Consider the following 22,452-nt stretch of genomic DNA (forward strand, 5'->3'; position numbering starts at 1 on the left):
CCACCCGGTCTTTCATCCCCGAAACTGATGAAAAAAATAAAAAAAACAAATAAATTATGCAAAAACATTTTTTTACTTATGGTGCATTTTTTCTCTAAAACAAAAAGCCTTTTAAAGCAGTATTTGCTAAACAGTTCCAAGGTAATGGAGTAGTTTTGTCATTTTGCCCTTTTGGTCATTATTTTATTGTTATATTCTGTGCTGACATTTCTACTTAGACCTAGATTAAGAGCACTGAAAATTCAGGATTTCAAACAAATAGAAAGAAAAAGGATTTCTAATCTATATTTTAAAATTCAAATTCATATTGCCAGCCTCTGTAAAGTTAGGTAATGGGTTAACAACATTTCTAAATATGTCCTATAAATAAGCAGTTCTCTCTATGACAAACATGACTCAGCTCTCTCTGCTAAAGGTGGATGTATTTCAAGCACAGGAACACCATCATCGTTACCTGAATTATAGTCCACGCTAAACTTGGCAGTCACAGACAATTCTTGACCTTTTCCCAGGTTGCCTGCTCACTAGAAATTGTTATCCTGTCAGCATTTGAAAAAATAACAATTAGACACAGTTTATTACTTTGTTTTTCACTGTCACAAATTATTTTGTCATTTTTTTTGCTGGGTGTAAAACTGTCAGCTGCCAATTCTGCATTAACCTCATTCCACAGAGACATGTAACACATACAACACATACAAGACCATCAACTGGAATATTATTTTAGATGTCATGACCTTTATGTCCAGTAACTATAAACCACGGGTATACCAAATCTTCTTTGAATCTGACACTTTAGTTTTTACTGTTGTATTAAAAGTGATAGGACATTGAAAAAGATACATAAACATTTTTCCCCAACACGATTCACAAAATAAAGGTACTTCACAAAGGGGGATAATGTGAATCGAAAAAAAAAATGGTGACAATTATCAACAATAATAATAATGACTATTTATATTAAACAGATAAATAAATCATGTTAAACTTTTTCATACTAAGATTTATCAACATCATGGGAGATGTATTATTTTTTAAATTTCCAAATTGTTCAAAAATTGAAATCTAATCATTTGAGTAACTCTGTAAAAAGCTGTGAAAATATTGTTATAATGTTAATTAAATATTCTTAAAATAAATATGCACTTAGGTGTATTATATTATCTGATGAAACATGAAACCGAAATATTTGTTTATTTTTGACTCCTTTGATATCAAGCAGCAAGGTGTCAAGCTTGCATGACCAAATCTAGTGGGGGGCTTTTGCTGATAAAGCAGAGATGCAGTATATAAGAACGGCAGTCATGGGGCTTGTGCTCTAATTGAAAGGCATTTCAGACAGGTCAGTGCAATAAACTCTCCAGATTTTCTGTGCTTCTATATGGTATGAATGATCTAGTTGTTAATTACAAAAAAAATTTGTATTCAAAATAATTTATTTTAATCACATTGTATAAATATTGGCATTAATAGGTCAATGTTTTGGTTATGAATTTTTTTTTATTTTGCAGTTTATTATTTAAGTAATCATGTCATATGCTGAGAACTTCAGGCAAAAATACCACTTCAAAAATTTAAAACTGAACTTTTTCTTACTTTTTTTTGCAGCATTTTGATATACCGGGACTCATCAAACCAAGGATTTCCATCTGCTGAGGTACACTATATCAGACAAAATGTTTTTTTTTTCTGCTTTGAGTTGTGAAAAAGCTCTCAAAGAATATTTTTTCCTAATCTTTAGGCCCCACTAAAAGTGCCATCATGAGTACGGATGCTGAAATGGAGCAGTATGGCCCGGCGGCCATCTACCTCCGGAAACCAGAAAGGGAGAGGATTGAGGCCCAAACAGCACCATTTGATGCCAAAACGGCCTTTTTCGTTGTTGATGCAGATGAGATGTATCTCAAGGGTAAACTCATCAAAAGAGAGGGTGGCAAAGCCACTGTGGAGACTGAAGGAGGGAAGGTAAGAAAAAGAAAAAAGGAGATCATATTAACTTTATAATGTGGCTCAACTTAGTTTAGCACTTTTTTGTTATTAAAGGAGTTTTATGATGTGACATCTTTTCAAAAAAAATAAATAAATAACTTAAACTATTATTCTACAGACTGTCACTGTGAAAGAGGATGATATCTATCCCAGAAACCCTCCAAAGTTTGATAAGATGGAGGACATGGCCATGATGACCCACCTTAATGAGCCCTCTGTGCTGTTTAACCTCAAAGAGCGTTTTGCATCATGGATGATCTATGTGAGTTTTAGTTTATTTGGTTCTACTTTATTTTATAATTGCGATTGCTTTTGTTCCATATCAGAAAAAGAAAATTGTTTTCTCTTATAGACCTATTCTGGGTTGTTCTGCGTGGTCGTGAATCCATACAAGTGGCTTCCTGTGTATGATGCTCAATGTGTGTCAGGATACAGAGGAAAGAAGAGGATTGAGGCTCCGCCCCATATCTTTTCCATCTCTGACAATGCCTATCAATTTATGCATACAGGTGATGCTGAATTTTCAAACATAATAACAAGTTTATGTTTGTTATGTTATGGGGAAACTTATGTAACCCTTGGATGTTTGCTTGTTTAGATCGTGAGAACCAGTCTATCCTGATTACGTGAGTATTAGACATATTTAAATACAAAAGATTTGTCAACTTAAGGAAACTTACCGTAAAGGCATAAAATGTGAAATGTGTATCCCAGTGGAGAATCTGGTGCAGGGAAGACTGTCAACACCAAGCGTGTCATCCAGTACTTTGCAACAATTGCTGCTCTTGGTGGAAAGAAGGAGCAGCAAAGCGCTGGAAAAATTCAGGTAAAGTCACTGAATTGGTCTCAGATTGTTTTACAAAATGTGATTGCATATGCATGTAATGTAAAAATATACTGTGTCCTTGCAGGGCTCGCTTGAGGATCAGATTGTTGCTGCCAACCCTCTGCTGGAGTCCTATGGTAATGCCAAGACTGTGAGGAATGACAACTCCTCCCGTTTTGTAAGTGTTGGAATCATTCTAATGGTTTGAGAATATGAGTCACTTTCTTCTTACATGCAATAATGTTTATCATTATGTTGTTCAGGGTAAATTCATCAGGATTCACTTTGGTTCCAGTGGAAAACTGGCTTCAGCTGATATTGAAACTTGTAAGTTAAGAGCCAAACAAGTGGCATGAAAAACAGCCTCTATTGGTCTTTAACATGTGCTTCTGTAGTTAATTTCTATTTCAGAAATACTAACTTTCTTTTAACTGGTTGATTGCAGATCTGTTGGAGAAGTCTCGTGTCACTTACCAGTTGTCTGCTGAGAGGAGCTACCATATCTTCTACCAGCTGATGACGGGCCACAAACCTGAGCTCCTGGGTATGATATTGTAAAACTCGAATGTATGGAAACTCAACATTTATCTTATAAACCCATAAACATTGATTTTTCTCTTTTAGAGGCTCTTCTTATCACCACCAACCCCTATGACTTCCCATTGATCAGCATGGGTGAAATCACAGTAAAGAGCATCAATGACGTTGAGGAGTTCATTGCAACTGATGTAAAACAAATACTTTATACTTGTTCTTAAATTATATTTTGAAAAAGACCAGAGAGATTAATTTGTACTTGTGATGTGCAATGCAGTTGGCCATTGATATTTTGGGCTTTAACGGTGAGGAAAAGTTAGGCATCTACAAGCTGACTGGTGCTGTGATGCATCATGGTAACATGAAGTTTAAGCAGAAGCAGCGAGAGGAGCAGGCAGAACCTGACGGCACTGAGGGTAACTGCCAATTTACCACAGTTCTCATAGTGTCAAAGATAAAATGTTTTTTTGATCATTAACACATTTATTTCTCTTTTCATTAGTGCCTGATAAAATCGCCTACCTGATGGGCCTAAACTCAGCTGACATGCTGAAAGCTCTGTGCTACCCAAGAGTCAAGGTTGGAAATGAGATGGTCACCAAAGGTCAGACCGTCCCACAGGTACATATGAAAATTAAAACATGGCCATGGACAATAAACAGAGCACATACTGAATATGCAAATGATACTAAACTTTTTCTTGTCTAGGTCAACAATTCTGTCAGTGCTCTGTGCAAGTCTGTCTATGAGAAAATGTTCTTGTGGATGGTCATCCGCATCAACGAGATGTTGGACACAAAGCAGTCAAGACAGTACTTCATTGGAGTGCTGGACATTGCTGGATTTGAGATCTTTGATGTGAGTTGCAGCTGAGAAGATTTTAAAAATGCAAGAATTCAAGCTGATTGAAATGTTCCCCTACATTTACTTACAGTACAACAGCTTGGAGCAGCTCTGCATCAACTACACCAATGAGAAACTGCAACAGTTTTTCAACCACACTATGTTTGTCCTGGAGCAAGAGGAGTACAAGAAAGAAGGCATTGAATGGGTGTTCATTGACTTTGGCATGGACTTGGCTGCCTGCATTGAGCTTATTGAGAAGGTGATGAACCATTTAATTACTTGTGTTTTTAGATCAACAAAGTTGCGGGGGAGGTGTTCAGCTATTTTAACATGAACTATTACTTTTTCTAAGCCAATGGGCATCTTCTCCATCCTTGAAGAGGAGTGCATGTTCCCCAAGGCTTCTGATACAACTTTCAAGGGCAAACTGTACGATCAGCATCTTGGCAAGAACAAGGCCTTTGAGAAGCCTAAACCTGGAAAGGGAAAAGCTGAAGCTCACTTTGCCATGGTTCACTATGCTGGAACAGTGGATTACAACATCACTGGCTGGCTGGACAAGAACAAGGACCCACTGAACGACTCAGTGGTGCAGCTCTACCAGAAGTCTTCAAACAAACTGCTGTGCTACCTCTATGCAGCCCAAGCAGGAGCTGAAGGTAAGAATGGAAGTCACCCCATAAAAACTTGCAAATGTTCGAGGAATAGTGATCAAAATGATGTGTAAGTGCTTTATGTTGATACTTTTGTCTTAATACTGAGATATAAGCTTTTTTGTTCTTTTTCACAAAATATTGTATGAATATGTGATTTATGTTGTCTATGTTAATTTTTGAGAGGTACTGAAGTTCAGAGAGGCCGTATAAGTTTAAACTAAATCATTCATTTCATGCTTAATATGTCACTCTAGGAAGAAAAAAAAGAAATTGTGATACAATTATCATTGTTCAATCAGATCTTTGTTTTTTTGAGCAGAAGCTGCTGCCAAGAAGGGTGGTAAGAAGAAGGGTGGCTCCTTCCAGACTGTGTCTGCTCTTTTCAGGGTAAGTCTTCCGAAATATTTTTTGTTAAAAACAATCTAAAGCGTTGGTGGACAAAAAAGACCTCTTATGTCTTAATATGGACCCACAGGAGAACTTGGCCAAACTGATGACAAACTTGAAGAGCACTCATCCCCACTTTGTGCGTTGCCTGATTCCAAACGAATCAAAGACTCAAGGTTAAAAACCTACAGTGCTAATATTTGACCTAATTCTTTTAAGATTTCAGTAAATTTATTGTGAACTTAATGCATTTGTTTTTTTCAGGTCTTATGGAGAACTTCTTGGTCATCCACCAGCTGAGGTGTAATGGTGTGCTGGAGGGCATCAGAATCTGCACAAAGGGTTTTCCTGGCAGAATCCTCTACGGTGACTTCAAGCAGAGGTAAAACCTGGATTTATGTAAAAGGGAATCAGTGTAAATGACTTAACAATATAATCAAAACAAAAAAAAAAATAATGTTATTTTATTTGTTTAGATACAAAGTATTGAATGCTGCTGTCATCCCTGAGGGACAGTTCATGGACAACAAGAAAGCTTCAGAGAAGCTGCTTGGCTCCATTGATGTAGACCACGAACAGTACAAGTTTGGACACACTAAGGTATCATTTAAAGAAATGTTGTTAACAAGCTAACATTGCAAATACAATAAGTAATTCATGTGCAGACTTAGTGAATTTATTGTCCGATGTCAATCTCAGGTGTTCTTCAAAGCTGGTCTGCTGGGTACACTTGAGGAGATGAGAGATGAGAAACTGTCTTCACTGGTGTCCATGACTCAGGCTCTCTGCAGAGGATACGTTATGAGGAAGGAGTATGTTAAGATGACGGAGAGAAGGTAAATTATTTGAGGATCCTTTTTTTATATGTAATGACAAATCTATAACAGAAAACATTTGTATTAAAATGTACACTGTGTTTTGTGCAAACAGAGAATCTGTCTTCACCATCCAGTACAACGTCCGTTCATTCATGAATGTGAAGAACTGGCCATGGCTCAAACTCTACTTCAAGATCAAGCCTCTTCTGCAAAGCGCTGAGACTGAGAAGGAGCTGCAGGAGATGAAAGGAAACTATGAGAAGATGAAAACAGACCTGGCTGCTGCTTTGGCCAAGAAGAAGGAACTGGAGGAGAAAATGGTTTCTCTGATGCAGGAAAAGAATGATCTGCAGCTTCAAGTGGCTTCTGTAAGTTAGAAGTAGCTGCAAACATGAAATAAAAACTACCTAAAACATTGATGTCATTAATCTGTTAATAGGGTAGATAAAGAAAGTATAATAGCTCAACGTGGCTGGGATAAATAAACAATTGACCAGCTGTAGTTTTTAGGTGATTCAAATAAAGTAAAATGGGAATTAGGTAAAAATGTGCAGACAGAGACGATGTAAAATATGCAGTTTCAGCAAACCCTTTATAGTCTTACATTTACTCTGGATTAGGTCAAAAAGAGTTTCCTTGCTAAGGCCTGAACAGCAGATCTAGTTCAACACACATATAACTTGGATTTCAAAACACACCTTGGCCTTTGTGCATCTATGAAATATTTTATTTGATGTATGTCAATTAATATACATATTTTTTACCCACACAACACTTTGAACTGAGTGACACTGTAGGATTTTGTCTTACTAATGTGTGATTGTGACTGGTAGTGACTTGTTTTTTTTAGTCAATCATTTTGTGATATTTTTCAGTACCATGGAGCTGATTAATGACTAAAAAGAAATGTTTTCATGTTTTTCTTTGTATCCATTTAGGAGGACATTGATAAAAACTAAAATTGCATTAAACCATTTTTTGTTTTTAACGACCACAATAAGTTGCAGACCATTAGCTGATGCATTTTTTTAAACTACAGGAAACAGATAACCTCTCCGATGCTGAAGAAAGGTGTGAAGGACTCATTAAAAGCAAAATCCAGCTGGAGGCCAAACTCAAAGAGACCACTGAGAGACTGGAGGATGAAGAGGAAATCAATGCTGAGCTGACTGCTAAGAAGAGGAAGCTGGAGGATGAATGTTCTGAACTGAAGAAGGACATTGATGACTTGGAGCTCACCCTGGCTAAAGTGGAGAAGGAGAAACATGCCACTGAAAACAAGGTTAATGTCAAACTAATGTACACATTTTATATAATTTCAAATTATAAAATTTGACCTTTTATGGTACTCTAAGGTGAAAAACCTGACTGAGGAAATGGCTTCTCAAGATGAGTCCATTGCAAAGCTGACCAAGGAGAAGAAAGCCCTCCAAGAGGCCCATCAACAGACACTGGATGATCTCCAGGCAGAGGAAGACAAAGTCAACACTCTGACCAAATCCAAGACCAAGCTGGAACAGCAAGTGGATGATGTAAGAAAAGAAAAAAACTTCTGTCAAATTAGACAGAAATAGATGATCTGAAGAAGTTATTTAACAATAGAATATTTTTATCTGACAGCTTGAAGGTTCATTGGAGCAAGAGAAGAAGCTCCGCATGGATCTTGAGAGAGCCAAGAGGAAGCTGGAAGGAGATCTGAAACTAGCCCAGGAATCCATAATGGATCTGGAAAATGACAAGCAGCAGTCTGATGAGAAGATCAAGAAGTATGATTTTAAATTTGAGAGTAATATATTAAATAGTATTTTAACAGTATTGACTAATTTCTGTCCAAACTTTGTTTTTTTGTTATGTCAATTTTTATAAAACCCATGTAATATTTGTATAGGGGAAAAAAAAAATCTTGATATACCTGACTCTGATATAACTAAACACAATTTAAAAAAACTTTTTTCGAAGAAAAATAATTTGATGAAACCTGCTAATCAAGAAACATACATGCATTTTAATGAGTGTACAGTGATCCACAAAATCATATTTTGATTGTAGTATTGAGTATGATATGTTAAATGGTATTTAAAACCATATTCATTTCTGTCCAAACATTGGTTGATGTTCTTTCAGTATTTATAAAAATTAATTTGAATCATTTTATAGTGAAAGACAAAAATCTTGGTAAACCTCATTTTTGATATGACCAAACACAATTTGTTCCTTTGAATTTTTTTTTCAATTAAATCTGCTGTGTATATAGATTTTAAAAATATTTCTACTTTTAATCATTTTGTAAACAGGAAGGACTTTGAAATCAGTCAGCTTCTTAGCAAAATTGAGGATGAACAATCCCTTGGTGCTCAGCTTCAGAAAAAGATTAAGGAACTTCAGGTAATTTTATAAATATAAATATATATCTCTATGTGTACTTTTGACTTTGAAATTGTCAAAAGTTCTTTTGAAAGATACCTTGAAAATATTTGTGTGGACTTTGATTTTAGGCTCGTATTGAGGAGCTGGAAGAGGAGATTGAGGCTGAGAGAGCTGCTCGGGCCAAAGTAGAGAAGCAGAGAGCTGATCTCTCCAGGGAGCTTGAGGAGATCAGTGAGAGGCTTGAAGAAGCTGGAGGGGCAACATCTGCTCAGATTGAGATGAACAAGAAGCGGGAAGCTGAGTTCCAGAAGCTGAGGAGAGATCTTGAAGAGTCCACGCTGCAGCATGAAGCTACTGCAGCAGCTCTCCGCAAGAAGCAGGCCGACAGCGTTGCAGAGCTGGGAGAACAGATCGACAACCTGCAGCGTGTCAAGCAGAAGCTGGAGAAGGAGAAGAGCGAGTACAAGATGGAGATTGATGATCTCAGCAGCAACATGGAGGGTGTTGCTAAATCAAAGGTTTTCTTTGTTCAGTCTTTTAAATGTTCTTTGTCAACATATAATTTCTAAATTAAACATGTCATTTTTTAAGGGCAACTTGGAGAAAATGTGCAGAACTCTGGAGGATCAGCTGAGTGAGCTCAAGGCCAAAAATGATGAAAACGTTCGGCAACTGAATGACCTGAATGCACAGAGGGCAAGACTTCAGACAGAGAATGGTCAGTCACTTGTAACAGAAAAAAAGGCCCTTTTTGGAGAATTTCAATTAACCTAACCTCTTTTACTTTTAAATTTTTAGGTGAATTTTCTCGCCAGCTTGAAGAGAAAGAAGCTCTAGTTTCTCAGCTGACCAGAGGCAAACAGGCCTTCACTCAGCAGATTGAGGAGCTGAAAAGACATGTGGAGGAGGAAGTGAAGGCATGGGAACCTTTAACTACTGTTTTTATTCTTAGTTGTGGTGTTTTACAGAATGGTGTGACTGGTGAGACCACTACTTAGATTTAATTTTTTTGATTCTGTCAGGCCAAGAACGCTCTGGCTCATGGTGTTCAGTCAGCCCGCCATGACTGTGATCTGCTCAGAGAGCAGTTTGAGGAGGAGCAGGAGGCCAAGGCTGAGCTGCAGAGAGGAATGTCCAAGGCCAACAGTGAGGTGGCTCAGTGGAGAACCAAATATGAAACTGATGCCATCCAGCGCACTGAGGAACTGGAGGAGTCCAAGTTAGTCAAAGCAGTTCATCATTTCATCAAACTATTCTGTCTCTCGCTTCTTTTAAAACATTCACTCCATCCATTTGCTGCAGGAAAAAGCTTGCCCAGCGCCTGCAGGAGGCTGAGGAGTCCATTGAGGCTGTGAACTCCAAGTGTGCCTCTCTGGAGAAGACCAAGCAGAGGCTGCAGGGTGAAGTGGAGGACCTCATGATTGATGTGGAGAGAGCTAATTCTCTTGCTGCAAACCTGGACAAGAAACAGAGAAACTTTGACAAGGTACCATGTTCATCTGACAGTTAAAAAAAAATAAAACATGTTAGGAAGATACACTTACTTTAGTAACAAATCTGCAACCAATGGATAACCTCTAGGTCCTGGCAGAATGGAAGCAGAAGTATGAGGAGAGCCAGGCAGAGCTTGAAGGAGCTCAAAAAGAGGCTCGCTCTCTCAGCACAGAACTGTTCAAGATGAAGAACTCCTACGAGGAGGCCCTGGATCAGCTGGAGACCATGAAGAGGGAGAACAAGAACCTGCAACGTATGTTGTCCCTAGATAACCCATACATGGAGATGTGGCTGCTATAGAACTTTTAACATAAAGTGGACTTCATCTGAAGCTCTAAAAATAGATGAACTTTCTGCTTTATTCACCTTTTTCTTTGTAGAGGAGATCTCAGACCTGACGGAACAGATTGGTGAGACTGGAAAGAGCATCCATGAGCTGGAGAAAGCCAAAAAGTCTGTGGAGACTGAAAAGAGTGAAATTCAGACAGCTTTGGAGGAAGCTGAGGTAAAACGTCTTCATCTGAGAATTTACTACTACTGACATGACAGCACACATTTTGGTTAACTGCCTGATATGATTATTGGAAATGACTTATTTTGATGTCTGTTTGAAATTATTAAGGGCACTCTAGAACATGAGGAATCAAAGATTCTCAGAGTACAGCTTGAGCTCAACCAGGTCAAAGGTGAGATTGACAGGAAGCTGGCAGAGAAGGACGAGGAGTTGGAACAGATCAAGAGGAACAGTCAGAGGGTGATTGAATCCATGCAGAGCACTCTTGAGGCTGAGGTCAGGAGCAGAAATGATGCCCTGAGAGTCAAGAAGAAGATGGAGGGAGACCTGAATGAGATGGAGATTCAGCTCAGCCATGCCAACAGGCAGGCTGCTGAGGCCCAGAAACAACTCAGGAATGTTCAGGGACAACTCAAGGTGAGTTTGAAGACACTTTAAGTTCATTGAAGCGTTCATAGGATAGAAAATGAGTTGTGTCTCTCTAACCTTTATTGATGTTTTCAGGATGCCCAACTGCACCTTGATGATGCTCTGAGAGCACAGGAGGACATGAAGGAACAGGTTGCCATGGTGGAGCGCAGGAATGGTCTGATGTTGGCTGAGATTGAGGAGCTGAGAGCCGCTCTGGAACAGACAGAGAGAGGACGTAAAGTGGCTGAACAGGAGCTGGTCGATGCCAGTGAACGTGTCGGACTGCTTCACTCCCAGGTTGATATTTAACGAAACACGTTAAAAGCTGTCCACAACTAGAGAATCACTAAACTCTGTTATCAATTCCTTTTTTCAGAACACCAGTCTTCTGAACACCAAGAAGAAGTTGGAGTCTGATCTTGTCCAGGTTCAGGGTGAAGTGGATGATGCTATTCAAGAAGCAAGAAATGCAGAAGAGAAAGCCAAGAAGGCCATTACTGATGTAGGTTCTTCATTGTTTCTCATAATACATTGATATAGATTTGCACAGGTCTTGTTTATGCTCCCTTCAATCTATAATTTAAAATTACATTTAATTCAGGCTGCCATGATGGCTGAGGAGCTAAAGAAGGAGCAGGACACCAGCTCTCATCTGGAGAGGATGAAGAAGAACCTGGAGGTCACAGTGAAGGACCTGCAGCACCGTCTGGATGAAGCTGAGAACCTGGCTATGAAGGGTGGAAAGAAGCAGCTCCAGAAACTGGAGTCGAGGGTATGAGATTAATATGCTTTGCATTTGTGTCTGTAGAAAGGATTGTACCCTAAATAAAAGCAAATCATTGTTTTATTTGTCTTTATACAGGTGCGTGAGCTGGAGAGTGAAGTTGAATCTGAGCAGAGACGTGGAGTTGATGCAATCAAAGGAGTTCGCAAATATGAGAGGAGAGTGAAGGAGCTCACTTATCAGGTACATACCTAATTTCACTTCTAACAACTAAAAAAAAGATTTTGTGTGTAAGTATCTGTTTTATTTTTATTTATTTACCCAGACTGAGGAGGACAAGAAGAATGTGGCCAGGCTTCAGGATCTGGTTGACAAGCTGCAGCTCAAAGTCAAGGCTTACAAAAGACAGGCTGAGGAAGCTGTGAGTAAATTGTTTTTAAAGAATGACAATTTTGCAGTGACAGACAAGAAAAGAAAAACAAACATAAAAACTTATTTTAATGTAATTTTACACAGGAGGAGATGGCCAACACACATATGTCAAAGCTCAGAAAAGTCCAGAATGAATTTGAGGAAGCTCAAGAACGTGCTGACATTGCAGAGTCCCAGGTTAACAAGCTGAGAGTCAAGAGTCGTGATACTGGAAAGGTAAATGATAATGCATTATGCAATACAAACCCTCCAAAACATTGATTTTTCACCTGTTTATAATCTACACATTCTTTATTGTTTAATCTTTTAGTATTAATCCTTGTGCTATCCTAGGCACTTTAACATTGGGAGTTGGGTCATTTAGACCCACTAGACAGTGCACTGAACCTTTTTTCTTCAATGATTTGTGAACCTCACCGGTGTCCTTGGATTACATGAAATTTTTCCACCTTTATCCACCTTTGTCATGGTAGGGAGAACACGTCAATGCAAGGGTGGGGTCATCTAAGATAGCACAAGGGTTAAAATCTAAATCAACTTCATGTGTGACTGGTAATTTTTGTGATTTTTCTTTACAGTCTGAAAGTGCAGAATAAGGGAGAAGATTCAGATTTAACATTTTAACAGTATTTCTGAAATATGAAACAGCTGTTAAAAAGATTTTTTATAAAATGTGAATAAAGTTTGCATTTTATCGTAATCTAAGTTCTTCTTTTCATTATTTACTCACTAATTAGTCTTAAAACATTTAATTCTGTTTTTTTTTTCATTTTCATCACTAGTTCAAAACCTCAGGATAAACATACAAAACCTAAAATTTCTATGTATTTACGATCTACACAAACACTTACAATACCAGTAAAGCTTAAATTAGAAGACTTTGGAATCTTTTTTAATAATAACAAAATGACAACAGCTATTTTAATTAATTGTTGTGAATTGTCAAACCACTGCCAAGCCACCAACTAAAATAGCTGACAGTGCAAACTAAGACACACACAAACAGGTGGAAAGGAGTTCAGGCAGCAGCTTTACTGGAGCATTCGGAGTAAACTTGGCTGTCAAGTTTGCCGACACTCTAATAGATAGACACAGACCTGTCATTTGTCAAAATTTAAAAATGCTGGAAAATGGCAAGCAGTTTCTAATATTTTAAAATTCGCATGGATCCGAATAAGTGGACTTTATTTTACTTCTCAAAACATGACGGCTGTATTTTAACAGATTACTTGACATTTTTTAAATATGAGTGAAATTAATAAATTTTATCCAGTCTGGTACATGAGGAAGCTAAAAATAACCACTGATAATACGTTTTTTTTGTCTGAGTGTGTGTGTGTGTATGACCATTATGGCTGACAGTGGGTCAGCCACAATGTCCAGCTTCTTCATGGAATATCTGGAGAAGAACGCACTAACATCTGCACTTGAGCACTGCCAGCCAAACCAATGGAAACGCTACGTTGATAACGTTCTGGAAATATCAAAAATGGACACACACAGCAGATCACAGACAACTTTAACACCATGGACGACACGGGACAGATCCAATTCACACATGAAGAGGAAAAGGACAACTCCATCAATTTCTTGGATATAAACATCACTCACACAGGAAATAGGGATATAAAAATCAAAGTATGCAGGAAACCAACTCATACTGACCAATATTTATCATGGATATCAGAACACCCTACCACTCACAAGATATCTGTTGTAAGAACCTTATTTGACCACACAGAGGAAATACAAGGAAACAGAGAAGAAAAAATAGACAAAGAAGACAGAAAATAAAGGAATGGTCAGACTACCATACATCAGAGGAGTAACAGAATGCATCCAAAGGGCCATGAAAAAACATTATATCAGCACCCTTGTCAAATATTATAAAAAACTCAGGCTACTACTGGTACAGCCAAAAGACAAGATTGAACAAAACAATGAATGCAACGTCATCTACGAAATACCATGTCACACCTGCAACACAACATACATCGGAGAAACAGAACGCACCTTCATCACAAGAAAAACTGAACATCAAAAAGAGTGCAAAAAGGAAACAAAGAAAAGACTAACAAGAGCAAGACGACAACAGGCAGCTCAAGAAAACATGAAATCAGTCATAACGGACCACTGCAAACAAGAAAACCATATTGTGGACTGGGAAAAGCCCAAAGTCCTCCACACAGATGGATCATGGAGGCGGTGGAGATCCAAAAGCGAGCCCAAACACCATGAACCGGGATGAGGGGGCCTTCCTGATCTCTCAAACATGGAGTAACATCCTCCAGTAGAAAACGGACATCAAGGGGCGGATTCACCTGTCAAAGTTTGACAGGTGACTCCGCATCGGTCACAATCATCTGCTTTTATATACGTCAAATCACTACCATCTGATGACGACTCTGATAAAGACGGAAGACATCAGTCAAAACATGTCAGGTATGTGAAAAAAACACAACTGTGTCTACTAATAGAAAAAAACTAAAAAGCCAGTAATAATACAGACACTATGAACTTTATTGAACTAACCAAAGGAACAATTCAGAGTCACTATCTAACCTATGTTTTTGGACTTCCAGACTGTGTCTGCTGTCTTCTGAGTATGTATTCCAAAATATTTTTTATTAGAAACTATTTGTTCATTTCCCCCCAAATTTTTATTTAAGTGAGACAACAACAACAAAAGAAAATACACTGGACAAACAGATCTGATAAACAAAGATAACAACCATCACAAACGCAAGAAAAAAGGGGGAAAAGAGGAAAAGTTTCTGTGTGTGTGGGTGTGTATGCATGTGCATGTGAGAATAAGACAACAAGAGAGAGAATTCCATTCGATTATATACACACAATCTTGAACCGACAATCATGCATTCTGATAGCTATACAAATCGAGGGATACATTAATAGAGATTCATATAGATAGAAAGGAAAGTATAGGATAATAGAAAAGTCAAGCATAAAACCAACAATAGAATTAAAAATCATCTTGTCATTATTACAAAAAATATCGAGTAGTTACCCCCAACCATCAGATGCCATATTCAGACCCTAATCAGATGACATGAATGGGGTACAGTAGAGAGAGTCGGGGGAGAAACGGGAGAGCAAGGTCAACACACCCAATACCAGAGAGGCTGAGACAGTCCCCCCCCCCTCACTGCCCACCTGGAACCGGCATAGGAATAAAAAAGGACAGGAGGGCACGGCCCGCACCAAAGGACAGTGCAGGGGCGGTGGCGCGCATACAATCCTTACAAGCACAAAGTTAAGAGACAAGCCGTTCCTAAATGACAGATTGTAGTTCAGTCATACCAGTGGAAGAAGGTAATAAATTGGCTAAACAAATGTATTCAAGAAACAAGTTTTTAAATATAGACAAGTTTGTGGTGTTTTTTTGATTTCCAGTTCATAAAGATAGTTTTTTATTTATTTATTTTTATTTATTTATTTTTTTGCAATGGTTATTGCTACAACAAGAATAATTATATTCTTAGACTGTTCAACTTTCAATAGTGATAGTTCTAAAAGGTCTCCTAATAGATCTCCAGTGAGGGTGATAATGAGATGAAGCAGCCCAAGAAGGTAGATAGAGTTTGGGTAATTTCTTCTTGAAAGTGTTTAAGGGGTGTTATTATGCCACTTTTTATATCTAGAGGGACCTAGAGGAGCATAATCAATAATAAATACTGAAGAACAATAACTAAAAGGTGAAGGAAAAAGGCCTCAGGATAAACCAAGGCCAAAATCACAAACAAAACCCCACCTAACTGAAATATGAAACCTAACCTGTAAAAAAAAGAAGGAAAATCACTGACAAAACACTAACCTCCCAAGACTAACATAAACAGAATAAAACATACGTGAAAGAAAATGACAGTTCCCCCCATAGCTTCTCTTAAACATAACTACAAACAAAAGATTACTCAGAGTGGGCCTGAACACAAAACTACAACAATTACACAGTGCAACACAAACTACAAAACATGTGAGGAAGAGCACCACCTTGCAGGGGAGACAGGTTGCAGCAAAGCTCCCTTCTCACAGGCTGGAGGTCCACATGGTGCTTTTAAAGGCTGCTTCCATCAGTTTGGGTCCAGTGGGAGCCACACCTTTTCCAGCATCACACCTGAAAGTTAACAGATAAACAAACACAAAGATAAAAAAAACAAAGTCCCACTCTGATACAAAAAGAAAATACACAACACAGAAAAAAAAGAAAAGGTCTACTAAATTGTTGTATTCCTGGATAAAATAGGAAAATGGGATTAGACCACTGAAATAAAAATTATGTTTAAGATGTGTAATACCCTTACTGGCCCAGTTGTGTGGATTGTTTAAGGATTTAAGTGGATTGTGAATCTTCAAGTCAATTCAATTTTATTTATATAACCCAATATTCCAACTAAAGTTTTCTCAATGGGCTTCAAGCTTTAAGTTGGACTAGTTGTATATTGTGTTTTTTTAATCTTATAATGACTTCTTTTTTAACCTCAATTAAACATGCGTGATGTTATCCTTAAAAGAGTTATTGTTACTTTTAGAACAGAAAAGTCCTACAAGTTGTAGGAATTTACAAGCACCTAGTTGCACTTTTGATCATTTTCATTTGTAAATATTTGAACAATAAAGTAACCATAATAAGCAATTGTTCATTTCTGTGTCGTGATTGGGGAGCACCCAGGGGAGCAACTGGTGTGGCTCGCCCAGGGCGTCATTTCATCCAGAACCACCACTGGTCATAAAATATGAACCAACTATTGATTTGTCCTCAAACATTGTCTTTCTAATAAACAGGTAACTAAAAGTTATTTTTGAATCATTTTGTTGTTTTTTTTATGAATTTTAAACATTCTGTTTCTTAAAAAAAAATAGAACTTTAGTCAAGATTATGTTTTTTCATTAAAAAACCCGACTTCCAGCTAGCTTCCAGCTCCCCCTTGACAAAAATCGACTCCTGCACAAATTATTTGGCTGAAACAATTTCACACCTAATATCTTGGATGGATGGATGGATGGATGAATGGATGGATGGATGGATGGATGGAGTCTTTAATAATCCCTTAAGAAATTTTTACCGCCCCATCCGGACATGTTGCTGCCTGATAGTTGACTATTATCAATTATTAGATAACTGGTGTGCCAGGAGCCGGTTTAGCTCGTACTGGTTTGCGGCACCTTCCGTCCGTGAAACTAGGGTTCGACTCCGGCCTGCTCCCTGTTCCCTTCTCTACCCCTGTGCTGGTTCCAAGCCCGGTTTGAGAAGGTTGCGTCAGGAAGGGCATCCGGCATAAAACTTTGCCAAGTTTACCATGCGACTTGTTCGCTGTGGCGACCCCTGATGGGAGAAGCTGAAAGAGGAAGAAGAAGAGATAACTGGTGTGCCTATAAACATTAAAACTTATTAAATTTAGTCAACATGTAGATTATAATACGCTGCATTTATGTATGTATTTTAGTCACACATTGCATCTTAAATAATTTAATAAAGTAATGTCTGCATGAAAATCTTTGCAATTTTACTTATCATACTGGTTTAGTGACTGCTTTACCAGACATGTATATTTAATGTTGCATCACAAAAATCAACATTTGAACCCAGAAATATGTAATTAAAAAAAAGACAGAGATGTTTTCCTCAACAAGTTTTATTCAGTATAATAGCAAATAAGAATCAGGAATGTGACAGATGTTTTCCACACGTTTTTCCTTCCATTAGACCAGTTCCCAAAAAATTCTAAAACTTTGGAGAAATACCCTGGGATAGTTTCTGAGGAAAAAAGATGAAAATGTCATTAAAATATATTGTTTACAATTTTCCAAACTGCAGATTTGACCAAGATCCTTAATTTAAGTTGTCATAATGTTTTTTAAAAGAGATTAGCAGGCAGTTTTTCATTTAACATCTATGTAAACAGTTAAAGTTACTACAGGTGAGGCAAATATTTTAAACAAGTTTGTGTGTCATGCTGTGTCACAGTTAACTGAGCACGCCACATTCCATCTCCCAAGGTGAAAATCATTTCAGAGCTGTCAGCAGGCAACAATTTTACTACAAGACAAACTGCACCAAAAAACAACAAAACAATGTAGGGTCACTTAAAGTCTTCAAACACTTACTTTTCAGGCACTAAAGACCTCAAATTCATGAAGTTGTTACAGGACTGCATCTGCTATGAAGTAAAAAAAGATGTAGAGTTGTGTTAAAAACTGAGTCAACAAAAATGAGCCAACTACGAGGGCTCACAGACCCCTTTCATATGCTGTGGAAGATCATCCGTCATCATTTTATATTCCTGATACAAAAAAAACACTTGCTGATACTGTCCTATTTTTGATTATGGAGTCTACCCTGCCCCAGTCTGAAAAATGTAGATGGTCATCAAATAAATTCAACAGGCAGCTGCATAACATGATATCTCCCCCACAGCACTGCTTATTCCTGCTCAGAAGGTTAAGAGGACTGGTGTCTTGTTTCTGTAAATGCAAGCCAATTCTTCTAGTAAACAACATTACAGACATATTTGAAGGACTACTTTCCACTACTTTTTCTCTCTCTTTCTATATCCATATATATATGTATATATACATATAGTTTACATATTTATATAAAGTATATTAGTTTACAAAATATAAAAATTACAAATGTTGTTGCAAAACTAATTTTTAAAGAAAACAATTAAAAATCTATGATTTTTAGCTCTTTTTTTGACAGACTTTACTATTTCACCTATTATTTTAAAGAGCTGCACTTTCATATTTTACTCTATATCTTAGCTTTGGAGTCAACAAGTATTCAGTTTGGAGGGTAGCCAAATATGCATATTTTAATGTAGACTATTTTGATCATGTATCCAAAAGTTTTTGTACTTACACCAAATATACATCATTAGGAGATGTTGGGGAGTCATAAAATATTATTTTCATATGGTTAATGACATATATATAACTTGCCTCTGGTGGAAGGTTGGCGGCAGTGTTCGGCAGCAGCAGAGCCACAATCAGTGTGTGAACGTGTGTGAATGGGTGAATGGGACTGTGACTGTAAAGCGCTTTCAGCCTTCAAGAAAGGTAGAAAAGCCCTATACAATTTACAATTATTTGCTGTCTACCATTTACCATTTCACAGAAAGCATTGTTTTATTGAAAGATGTGTTTTAAATCTTAAAAATGTTTCAAGAATACCTTATATACCTTATCCCTCTGTCCAATATTAACAAGAGTGTAAATATATTCTACATTTAAGAGTAATGTCTATATTTAATGTACCATCACAACAATGTATTCATTTACATTGTGCTTGTTTGTCAATAAAATTCTCATCCTGAGTTATATTTCAGCATTCTGAAATGGAGGATGAACAGAATAAAGAGTACACAGATAATATAGGCCCCTGTCCTATATTAAGCATATGTGGCATGAGTTCATTCATACATCTTTTAAAACATTTGCCACTCAGACCAAGTTTCTTGCCCATGTGATTACCCCTGGGACTATGCAAATGGTCAAGGTTAAAGCCGTTCTCGCTTGGCCTGTCCCTTCTGGATGTTAACAGTTAAAGCGCATCCTGGGGTTTGCAAATTTCCACAGGCATTTCATGCAAGGCTTTTTACAGACTCACCTTGGCTAAGGTACGTTTTGTCTGGGATGAGGGAGCAAATAAGGCGTTTACCGATCTGGAAAGACATTTTCTCCAAACATTTCACTGTGGAGGTGGATGCGTCTGAGTCTGGAGTGGGGGCAGTTTTGTGTCAGAGAGCGTCTGACAATAAAGTTCATCCTGCAAGATCACTCCTGCTGAGAGAAACTACAACATAGGAAACAGAAAGCTGTTGGCAGTAAAATTAGCCTTGGAGGAGTGGCGTCACTGGTTGGAGGGGGCTAACTAAGCATTTATGATTTGGAATAATCATTAAAAGCTGGAATACATTCAAACAGCCAAAAGCCTTAACCCACACCAGGCCAGATGGGCCCTGTTTTTCGACAGGTTCAATTTCTCCCTCTCCTACTGGCCGGGCAGTAAAGATTTCAAGCCGGGCGCTCTTTCACACCAGTTTCAGTGAGAGGACGAATCTGATTCTACTGCAGCTGCCACCATTGTTCCTCCTTATCTTGTGCTGGGAGCTTCTTGATGGGCCTTGCATTGCATGGTCAAAGCTTCTGTTCCTGATGTGACTACCATTCTTGTAGGATGTCCTTCTGACTGCCTGTTTGTTCCTCCCTCTCTTTGTCCTGCAGTTTTCAAGTGGGGTCACTCTTCTCTGTTAGCTTGCCATCCTGGAGTGGTGAGGACTGCGTTGATAGTGGCTCAAACGTTTTGGTAGCCCATCATGTCCTCTGACGTTAGGGCTTTTTTGTCCTCGTGCCCTGTGTGTCCAAGTGTGAAGGTATCCAGAAAGCCACCCGCTGGATACCTACAACCTCTACCTCTTCTCTTCGGACCTTCTCTTCGGTGGAATTCTCTGATAGAACTCTTAACTGGGTTACCCATCTCAGAAGGTAACACTGTTATCCTATCCATTGTAGATAGGTTTTCCAAACTGGTTGATGCTGTGCCTTTGCATCAGCCAAACAGTTGGCTGTTTCAGTCACTAAGCATGTGTTTTGTTAACATGGCCTTCCACAAAACATAACTTTGGATCGAGGACTGCATTTTGTTGCCACCTTTTGGAGAGAATTATGCAAGAACTTGGTCTTCTCTGCCCTGGGCTGTATATTCACATTACACCCTCCAAAATTCTTCGTGATATTCCCCTGTTCAAGCAGCCTGCAGTTATCAGGCACCCCTTTTTCCCCATCAGGAACAATCACCTTCTACCTCTGGTCCCGCTGCATTTGTGAGCCATTGTTGGCATACATGGAGCAGATATCGACACCAGCTTCTACAAAATCAGGAGAGATTCACTGCTGTGTCATACCGTCATCAGTCAGCTGCTCCTGAATACAGGGTGAGAGACAGAGTGTGTCTCTCTTCGCCCGATGTGCCGCTGAAAAAGGGGAAGCTGCATCGAACGCTACCGCCGGGACCACTCTGACCAACCTCACATGTCTAGGAGCCAGATTTTGTTAGAGGGGTCATGTGATGGGTTGCCCCCTAGTGTTGCTGCTAGGTCCTGTTTCTTTGCTGGTTGGCTGTGGCCTCTCCCGAATTGGTCACAGCTGCCTCCACTTATCTGATCTAGCTTCCTTATTTGAAGGACTGTTCATTCTGTGTTTGGTGTTGGAGCATCTTGTATGCTGTCGCTTATGCTTGGCATTTGATTGAATCTTTGAAAACGTCTGGATGTGTTAGAGTCTTCCTGCTCCTGCGTTTACCCTCCCTAGCTAACCACAACAAAAACATTTAATAAAAAGCAGGACGTAAATATTTTACACAACTGACATTCGACCAAAGTATCATTGATTTAAGGTCAGCCGTTTGGTTTTGATTTGTGCTTCAACCCCAAAACTCATGAGAATAAAAACATCACGATCAAAAATGTTTTTTACTTGTGGTGCATTTTTTTCTAAAACAAAAAGCCTTTTAAAGCAATATTTGCAAGACAGTTTCGCAGTAATAAAATGGTTCTATCATGTTGTCCTTTTGGTCGTAATTTAAGTGTTACAGTCTGTGCTAACATTTCTACTTAGACCTAGATTAAGATTACAACAAATTCTGGATTTCTGAGAAAAACAAAGATAAAGTATTCTATTCTTAAAGATAAGAAATATTTTTTTATATTTAAAACTCATATTACAAGCCTCAGTAAAGTTAGGCAATGGGTTAACAAAATTTCTAAATCTGTTCTATAAATAAACAGTTCTCTCGATGACAAACATGACTCAGCGCTCTCTTCTAAAGGTGGATTTATTTCTAGCACAGTAACACCATCATCGTTACCTGCCAGAAAGAGAATTATAAGACCAGTCCACACTGAACTTGGCAACCATAGACAATTCTTGACTTTTTCCCAGGTTACCTGCTCACTAGAAATGAGAAAAAAACAATTAGACACAGTTTATTACTTTGTCTTTAACTGTCACAAATTATTTTGTCATTTTTTGCTGGGTGTGAACTGTCAGCTGCCAATTCTGCATTAATCTCATTACACATGGACATGCAATACTTATCCAGTGCAAATGGAAAGACCAACTGGAATATTATTATAGATGTCATGACCTTTTATGTCCAGTAACTAAACACCACTGGTCTCCCAATCCTTCTCTGAATCTAAAACTTTATTTTTTTCCTGTTGTATTAAAATTAGGAGGACATAGAAAAAGAATCTTTAAACATTTTTTCCCAAAAAGGATTCACATCATAAAGGTACTTAACAATGGAGGGGTATTTTTAATCTAAAACAAAAAAGGTGAGACTTAACAACAATAATGTCTTTTTTATTAAACAAATAAATATATAATTTTAAACTTTTTTTATACGATTGATCAAAATCATGGGAGATTTCTGA

General features: G+C 38.1%; 1 protein-coding gene and 3 long non-coding RNA genes across 4 annotated transcripts; 2 read left to right on the forward strand and 2 right to left on the reverse strand.

Annotated features, from left to right (window-relative positions):
* Window positions 1–1,761: 1,761 nt before the first annotated feature.
* On the forward strand, window positions 1,762–12,597 carry LOC101163661 (myosin heavy chain, fast skeletal muscle-like). The gene is made up of 39 exons (XM_023957482.1): window positions 1,762–1,965; window positions 2,108–2,251; window positions 2,342–2,498; window positions 2,588–2,615; window positions 2,704–2,815; window positions 2,901–2,993; window positions 3,079–3,142; window positions 3,261–3,359; window positions 3,440–3,543; window positions 3,630–3,768; window positions 3,855–3,973; window positions 4,061–4,210; window positions 4,287–4,457; window positions 4,551–4,857; window positions 5,174–5,241; window positions 5,330–5,417; window positions 5,506–5,623; window positions 5,718–5,841; window positions 5,941–6,077; window positions 6,172–6,427; window positions 7,099–7,341; window positions 7,415–7,591; window positions 7,680–7,825; window positions 8,354–8,444; window positions 8,555–8,944; window positions 9,018–9,144; window positions 9,225–9,343; window positions 9,449–9,645; window positions 9,729–9,912; window positions 10,008–10,173; window positions 10,301–10,425; window positions 10,543–10,851; window positions 10,939–11,142; window positions 11,222–11,347; window positions 11,447–11,617; window positions 11,708–11,812; window positions 11,895–11,990; window positions 12,086–12,217; window positions 12,580–12,597. The coding sequence occupies exons 1-39, from the start codon at window positions 1,762–1,764 to the stop codon at window positions 12,595–12,597; spliced, it is 5,808 nt and encodes a 1,935-aa protein (XP_023813250.1).
* A 1,729-nt stretch (window positions 12,598–14,326) lies between these two features.
* On the forward strand, window positions 14,327–20,351 carry LOC111947750. Its single transcript, XR_002873680.1, has 3 exons — window positions 14,327–14,443; window positions 14,584–14,604; window positions 20,243–20,351. It is a non-coding gene; the product is annotated as an uncharacterized LOC111947750 (long non-coding RNA).
* Window positions 14,501–17,238, reverse strand: LOC110013941. The gene is made up of 2 exons (XR_002289108.2): window positions 17,170–17,238; window positions 14,501–16,133 (listed from the first exon to the last, which is right to left on the reverse strand). It is a non-coding gene; the product is annotated as an uncharacterized LOC110013941 (long non-coding RNA).
* LOC105357999 lies at window positions 17,635–21,668 on the reverse strand. The gene is made up of 2 exons (XR_002873678.1): window positions 18,125–21,668; window positions 17,635–17,774 (listed from the first exon to the last, which is right to left on the reverse strand). It is a non-coding gene; the product is annotated as an uncharacterized LOC105357999 (long non-coding RNA).
* Window positions 21,669–22,452: the final 784 nt, after the last annotated feature.

The sequence above is a fragment of the Oryzias latipes genome, chromosome 8, assembly GCF_002234675.1.
Source record: "Oryzias latipes chromosome 8, ASM223467v1".
In the NCBI taxonomy this organism is placed as follows: Eukaryota; Metazoa; Chordata; class Actinopteri; order Beloniformes; family Adrianichthyidae; genus Oryzias; species Oryzias latipes.

What these genes read in the sequence shown, in the direction of transcription:
- LOC101163661 (XM_023957482.1), top strand. Translation starts at nt 1,762, where the DNA reads ATGAGTACGGATGCTGAAATGGAGCAGTATGGCCCGGCGGCCATCTAC. An exon ending in AAAGCGCTGGAAAAATTCAG is followed by an intron (nt 2,816 to 2,900) that starts GTAAAGTCACTG and finishes GTGTCCTTGCAG; the next exon opens with GGCTCGCTTGAGGATCAGAT. An exon ending in GTTAAGATGACGGAGAGAAG is followed by an intron (nt 6,078 to 6,171) that starts GTAAATTATTTG and finishes TTGTGCAAACAG; the next exon opens with AGAATCTGTCTTCACCATCC.